Source organism: Coffea eugenioides, chromosome 2, assembly GCF_003713205.1.
Source record: "Coffea eugenioides isolate CCC68of chromosome 2, Ceug_1.0, whole genome shotgun sequence".
NCBI classification, from domain to species: Eukaryota; Viridiplantae; Streptophyta; class Magnoliopsida; order Gentianales; family Rubiaceae; genus Coffea; species Coffea eugenioides.
The window spans coordinates 32,637,696-32,645,113 of NC_040036.1; the positions used below are offsets into that span (position 1 = coordinate 32,637,696).

General features: G+C 35.4%; 1 protein-coding gene across 1 annotated transcript; it reads left to right on the top strand.

The window, feature by feature from the left end:
* The first annotated feature begins 3,320 nt into the window (after window positions 1–3,320).
* Window positions 3,321–4,133, top strand: LOC113760822 (ferredoxin-thioredoxin reductase, variable chain-like). The gene has a single exon (XM_027303556.1). It carries the CDS (start codon window positions 3,411–3,413, stop codon window positions 3,945–3,947), a length of 537 nt encoding a protein of 178 aa, XP_027159357.1. The 5' UTR covers window positions 3,321–3,410; the 3' UTR covers window positions 3,948–4,133.
* The last annotated feature ends 3,285 nt before the right edge of the window (window positions 4,134–7,418 follow it).

Below are 7,418 nucleotides of genomic sequence, written 5' to 3' on the forward strand. Positions count from 1 at the left end.
GATGGAGCAGCTTTCCCTTTGCTTTACTCAGACGGAAGGTGCAACGGTACAAAATTTGTAACTGTAAGCAAGTGAAACACAGTTGAAGTGGAGGGCCCCTGTCGGTCAAGACTTGTTAACTCCGAATCGGTATGCCAGGTATATGTCCACGTGGGCCTACAGTTCATGCATCAACTAGATTTAGTTTTGACCATAATCAACATGTTGGAACATACGAGATGGAATGTACATGTATATTATTCTGATCTACTCTTTGTTATCCAAACACCAATTTGACATATTTTTTGGAATAAGGCAAAAAATGCCAATCCAAACACTCTCTTTGTGTTTTGGAACATGTTTTCCACGACTCATTGCAAATTTATGGATTAGCTCATCATCATATGTAGGAAAAAGCAACATGGGAAGGTTGTGATCCGTGTGAATTTGATTTAAGTAAAGTCTTGAAAGTAGGGTTAATTTCACTATCCACCCTTTTAACTATATTGGAATTTTTATTTTGGTCTCTAAACTTTGAAATGAAATACTTCAGTGCCTAAAGTATGAAATCTATCCCACTTAACTAAAATCTTTCACACTTTAATTTCTAAATATAAAATCTTTTATGCTTTAGTCCCTAAAATGGGACATGTTTTATGCTTAAATGGGACAATTGAAGGTGCAATATGAAATTATCCTTTAGAAGTAAGGTCTGTACCCATGGATCCACCAACCATTCTTGGTCGTGTCAGAAATTTTGATTTCATGCCCTTACAAGAATAGAAAAAGCCAATTGCTAAAGTAGCCCAGTTCGCAAGATTGACCCATTAGTGTCATGGTATCATTCCCATTCAGCCGCACATTTCCCGACTTTGGCATTTTTTAGCTTTGTCACCGACAATTCCTTTGCGTGTTTTTTCCAAGCACAAACCCAAAATGACACTGTTTATCACTATTCCTTTTAGGAATGATGAGGGTTGCTATCAATCAAGTCGAATTCGAATAGTGTACAATCCTTAAGCTTAAGTTTGTTAAACTCTTTAAAGTTAAGGTCGAGTGAGCTCAAGTTCTTTAAAGTTGAGCTCGAACTTAATTCACCTTACTTGAATTTGAGCTCGAACTCGTCCAAATTTAAGGGTGACAATTTCTGGCACGACACGATAATACGACTCGAACACGACCTGAAATTAACAGGTTTTAACATGACTCGAACTTTAGTGGATCGTTATTGGGTTAACCTATTAGTGATACGAATGTGAGTAGGTTGGGTTGGTTTAACTCGCAGGTTGACGCCCTAGCTTGGTAAACTGCTTACTTTATGATAATAATTAAACATTATAGATGCCATTTTGAGTATGTAATACAAACTAACAACGATCAAAGTTGGCTTGAAGATTTCAATTAAAAGTTTTAAAATCTCACAAGTTTATATCTTATCGTATATGGAACTATATAATCATGCTTCTAAAATGTTGATTAATTGTATCCTATTTTTTAAAGAGTTTTTGGAGAAAAATTACTTTAGCAATATTTTAGGATATGATATATGCAAGATAAAAGGTCATTAAGAAATGTGTAGAAGAAATATTCACAGAAAATGAAAAAAAAATGAAAAAAAGAATTAGCAATCCAAATAAGGCCAAATTTGTAACTTACATTATGCTTGGAGAGCTTCATTATCTATTATTTTATGAATTTTTTAAAAAACTGTAAATTTTGTGTTGACTATATATTTCAAAAAATTTATCATTTATCTTAACAATAGCAACATTGAATCGATTATATAATCAAATCGGTTAAAATAAGTAATCAAAATGGTAGACTGTTTTTAGGATAGATTAGTAGGTAGATTTGGCAAAATAATGCATCAAATTCTTTTAATCATATAAAATATTTAATGCGTTATGTGGGTCGGCTTGGATCAACCTGTCAACAAACATATTATGATACAACACAACACAAAAGTCTAATGGATTGGATTAGGATTGAGATTTTCTAACATGAACATGATATTGATATTATACGATAAGTACATGACACGATCCATTACCACCCCCTATCCAAATTGAACTCAGTCGAGTTTAATCAAATTCAATTGAGTTTTTAAGCTCGTTTTTCAAGCTTAATAAGGCTTGACTAGAAATCGAATTTTGTTTTTTTTTTCCTTTTTTACTCGAACACTATTCAATTACCTTATCAAATAACTCAAATTCAACTTGTACTCAATCAACGTGGAGTTCGAGTTGAACTTTTGATTAAGCTATTCATGAGTACCAATCAAATGGTTTAGTTAATTTACACCTAGGAATGACTAAAATCTACAGGGCCTGTTTGGATGACTTTTTTTTTGCTTATCTTTAAAAAATCAAAATTTGTTTAAAAAACCATCTATAATGGTAGTACTTTAAAACACTCACATGTTTTTTTTTAAAATAAAAAATCAAAGAAAAAATAAATTAAATAAGGTATTAGTGTCAAAGTGGCAAAGGTTGGTGTGGGTGGCGAAAGTTACCAGTTGTGGGTCAGATTTAGACGATCACTAATATTTTTTTAAAAAATGATTAGAGTAAGTTACAATAAAATTTTAGATAAACACCTAAAAAAAATATAAACCATCCAATCAGATCCTTAATTGATTGTGACATCGGCAAATGTCAAGGAAATATCTATTTTAATTCGGAATACATATTCAAGAAGACTTGAGAGAAAGATTACCAGTTGATCCACATAAAATTTTGAGATATTACAACTTAGGAGGGTTTTTTTCCTTTCTTGTTTTTAGATGTTGGCTTTTGTATTTTTTTTGTTCCGGTTTGAAAACGTTCAAAAAAGTATTTAAACCAAAAATACGAGTTAAAAACTGTGAGATATTTAAGACCATTCCACTGCGAAGTTAAAATACAACAATTAATTTGATTCATTTGAAGTCAATAACCATGAAAAAGAATTAGCTTGCACATGTCACTCTCATGTTTGAGACTAGACAATTTTTCTGAAATTTGTCCCATTGTGAACAAAAATCATACTATGAGCTGATTTTAGCCCCATGGAGATGAAAATGAAAGATGTTTTATTTTGGTTTTATAAAATCAAGAAATTCTATGTCAAACAAAATGGTTTGACAATCTTGCAGCCATCGGGTGATCAGAAAGCACATGCGTGTCACATTGTGAAAGGATCCCGCAAACAATAGAGCATCTCAATGACCTCAACCATATAAACTAGATAATATTAAGTTTCTAAACCTTTTTTTTTTTGTTTTTTTTTGTCACCTGTGATTCCACCTCAGACAATGGTAGCTCGAGTATATCTCTCACGAATGTATATATAATCCCAAACAAATTCAGCACCAAGAAAAATCCAACCATTGTTGTTCGTTAGTTCTTCTTAGTTCATAGGTCATAACCTCAAAAATATTGGGAAAAAAAAACATGACTACTTCTTCGTCTTTCTTCTCTTCTTCAATTCTTAACATTCCCATCTCTAAAACCAATTCTCTCATCATCCCATCTCCCAGAATCCCATCTTTAGACAACCCTTTTGCCAGGATCAAATTCCCTTCAAGAAATTGTACAGCACCCATCAAATGTTCCTCAGATTCCAGTTCTACTACAGTAGTTGAGGCTGCAGAGACATCCTCCAATTCAGTAAAATCGTCAAATTCAGACAGCAAGGATAGTGTTGATGGTGTTTATGATGAAAAAGCAGCTGAAGCACAAGGGAAATTTGGGGCCAGAGTTAGGGTAAAAGTTCCATTGAAAGTTTACCATGTTCCGAAAGTTCCGGAGACTGATTTAAATGGGAGAATTGGGTTCTTGAAGCAGTATGTTGCAGTGCATAAGGGCAAGAAAATTTCTGCTAATTTGCCGTATAAAGTGGAGTTTGTGGAGGAGCACGTTGAGGGGAAAAAGGGGCCGGTCAAGTTCTTTGCACATTTGAAAGAGGATGAGTTTGAGTATCTTGACTGATTTAAGTATTTTCTGCTGCTTGAATTGTTTCTTCGTCTTCTTTTCTTTTTGGGTCGAGCATAATCCTGCCACTTGAATATGTAGACTAACTTTTTGTACACGTGCTGTTTTATGTATTGTTGTAGATAATATATTTCTGAGCAATTTATGCAGCCTAAAGAAGAAGATATTGCCTAGTTTCATGGATACCAATCAGAATTTTTCTACTGCTGCAGATAAGAAATTTACACTCGAGCATATTTAGTTATTTTCCAGTCTAAAGAAAAAGAGAATAGCTGATATGGATTTAGATCAAAACTATTTGCACTGTTGTAGGTAGTTTATTCTTGAGCATTATAGTTGCTGTATGCAGTTTAAAGAAGAAGAATTCCTTAATTGGATCTATTTTAGATGGAATGGTTCTGTACTGCTGCAGATAGTTTACTCTTGAGCTTTTCATGTACAAGATTGAGTCCAAAGAAGAAGATGTCACATAATTAAATGAGTTTAGGTCAAAACTTTGAGTCAATTTAGTGTGGATTTTGGGAGGGTGTTTAGGGATGTCACATATCTTGACTTCAGCACCTAGCACTTCCCTTTTGCTTGAAGTTTGTAAAGACTCAATTTTTTTTTCATCTCCTGTCTGATTGCCAGTAGTCACAGTTGACGACTTGTTAAAAATTGGAGGTAATGCCCTTTGGGGGACCGAGGTTAGCGAAGAACAAATGGCAGAAGAGCATGATGTCAACAAATAAAAACCAAAGGATTGGAACCAAGAATCTATGTGATTTCAGTAGATTCAGATGTAGTATTCTTCTTTTCCAACGAAATTGCAAGCATCATTAGTGCCATTAAACTTCTCCATGGTTCTTCGAAGCATTCATTCTTCATTATTTTAATGACAAAGTACTTAGTGTAGACTGTCCTGTTTTGTCCTATAAAGCTTTTTCCTAAAATACCATTTGTTTCTGAATATGCTTATTTGGCTTAAGTTCGTTTGCTCCTCACCCCCCCCCCCCAAGCTTTGCTCAATGCTTACAGTGTCTCCTTAATCTATTAATCACATGAATCTACTTCCATTTTTTTTCTTAATCGTCTCCTAAATTAGTGCATTTTGTTGGCGAACCCACTGCCTTCTTACTGTTGAAGTTGTAGAAAATGCAGCTATAGTGTCCACAAGAAGCGCATTGATAGTTGAAAGTTCGACAGTTTCATCCTAAAATATGCCCATTGCCTTCGACATTTAGGAGCATGCGCTTTAGCATTTAATAAACGGCTCAAAACGCTGTACGTGAGGTGGTTTCTATAGCTACAGATTTGAAGGGCTAGTGCGAGGACTGGGGGAAAATTTGAGTGTAGCAGATTAAAGTCAGCCCTATTAAGCATAGACTTACTTCTGTTGTTAGCCATCCGTGAATATTTACCAAGTAATCATTGAGCATTCCTCCTCCCCCCTCCCCCCCCTTCTCTCTCCTTGGATTAAAAATGCAATTAAGTGAATGTGAATCCAATATTGTCCTAATTTGATGTGTATTTGCATTTACATTGCTTGGGCTATCTTTGAAACTCCTGGTAGATTGGGATTGATCAGGTGCTAATTGCAGTTATGCCTCAAGGTCAATTAATGGAGTTTCCCTGAATTGCTGAAGTTCTCTGTTTTAGAAATTTCAGAAATTGCTTAAGAGTATCAATCTGCAAGCCCTTGCAATAACTCTAGTTAGAAGAGAGAAGATTTTGCTTAAGTTATTTTAGATGATATTTGTAGCTTAACAAGTGTTCTCCCCACCAGGAATCAATATTCCTGTCTAAAACTTTGGCAGAAATAACTATGAAGCCAAATGTTTAGCCCTCTAGTTAGAAGAGAGAAGTTTTTGCTTAAGTTATTCTAGGTAATAGTTGTAGCTTAGGGAGTGTTCTCCCTGCCAGGAATCAATATTCCTGTCTAATACTTTGGCAGAAATAACTATGAAACGAAATGTTTAGTGGAGGCTAAACATTGTTGAAAAGATTGTCTGTTTAGTGAAGTATGGCCCTTCCTATGGGTATGTTATCGAGGTGTCAGTGCTCATTATTTAGGTTGTGATAGCTTTCAGTCAGTGGCATATTTCAGCAATTGCAGGTTCCACCATCTTTCAGTACGTGTGTTGTTTTCATTGTCATTCTGTGTATGCACAAGAAGTTCTTTCCTCCTTTCATTTTCTGTTTCTTCATTTGATTTCTCAGTAGCAAACCATTTTCATGTGAAAATGGGAAGGATGGACTGACTTCCTTCTCTCTCTCTCTCTCTCTCTCGTTCTCTCCTGTCACTTTCCTGTGCGTGATATAAGGGATGGGAGGTGTGCGAACTGAATGGTTTCCTTTCTCAGTTAATTTGGAGGAAAGCATTGAAGACACAATCCTAGCATCATTTAACATGTGACCTTTAGGTGGTGAACCTAGGCAACTTGTATTCTGTAAAAATAACAATATATAGATCGTGGTTTACTGGCTTTCATTGCTTATTATAAAACTGGGGTAAAGGAGGTGTAACACCTCTCTAACTTTTCCTTATTTTGAACTTGTACATATTTATATAGGGTTTTGCATTATTCTTCCTTCCTGTTTCCCTTGTTCTTCTTCCATTATTACCCCTGGGAACTAAAGTATTAGGTTTTTATCTGCTATTGATTCTCTTCTTTAACTGATAGATTTTAATCTGCCCTATTTGTTAGGGTCTTGGGGATCTTTCTTGTGCATGAATCTTGTCTTTGTCTGTGCTCTTTTTTAGTATATTATACTCCTTATTCTGGAGCTTGGACAAGGATTGGTGAAAACATAGAGAACTCTTTGACATTATAGCTTAGTTGCTTTATGCGAATCTTGTCTTTGATGCTAACATGTACTTGTGCTGCTATAGTCTCCGACTGCTTGTGCTTCCTTGAGTTACCACAGCAAAAAAGGACAATGCTGTGGTTTTTGTTTTGCTTATCGGGACAGTGATTTTCTTATTTTCCACGTGTAGCAAATTCTCCAGGATCTTAAATATGCCAAACATCATTAGTTCCTGGTAAATGAGGAGGTTCATGCCAGATTAGACGAACCTTATGTTTTGTTTCCCAAGTCTGTCTTCCTCCAGCTTCGGATCTGCAGCTCTCATGTCATTTTCTGTGCTCAGCTGTATGTAGTTAACCCTTTTGTTTTTTTTTTTTTCTTTTTGGTTTCTGCTGTTAGTTTTGCAGAACGATTTTATCTATTTTTTTGGGCTCCTGGGGAAAGGAGAAAAAAGGGGGGGGGGGGGGGTGGGGTTTGGTTGGCTATGTGTGAAAATAGATATTCATGTTTCCAGCCAAAATGATCTCTCTGAATTTCCATTTGCATATTTTGGTGAATTGCACTAAGACAAAAATGTGGCATTTCTCTCTTTGCCTGTTTGCTGTGTCTTCTGCGACTCGCTTTTGAATGCTGCAAATTTGGCATTCATTCCTTAATGCTTTCATCTCATGCGTGCATTAT

Bases quoted from the DNA above. Each gene is read 5' to 3' on its own strand.
- LOC113760822 (XM_027303556.1), top strand. From the start codon at position 3,411: ATGACTACTTCTTCGTCTTTCTTCTCTTCTTCAATTCTTAACATTCCC.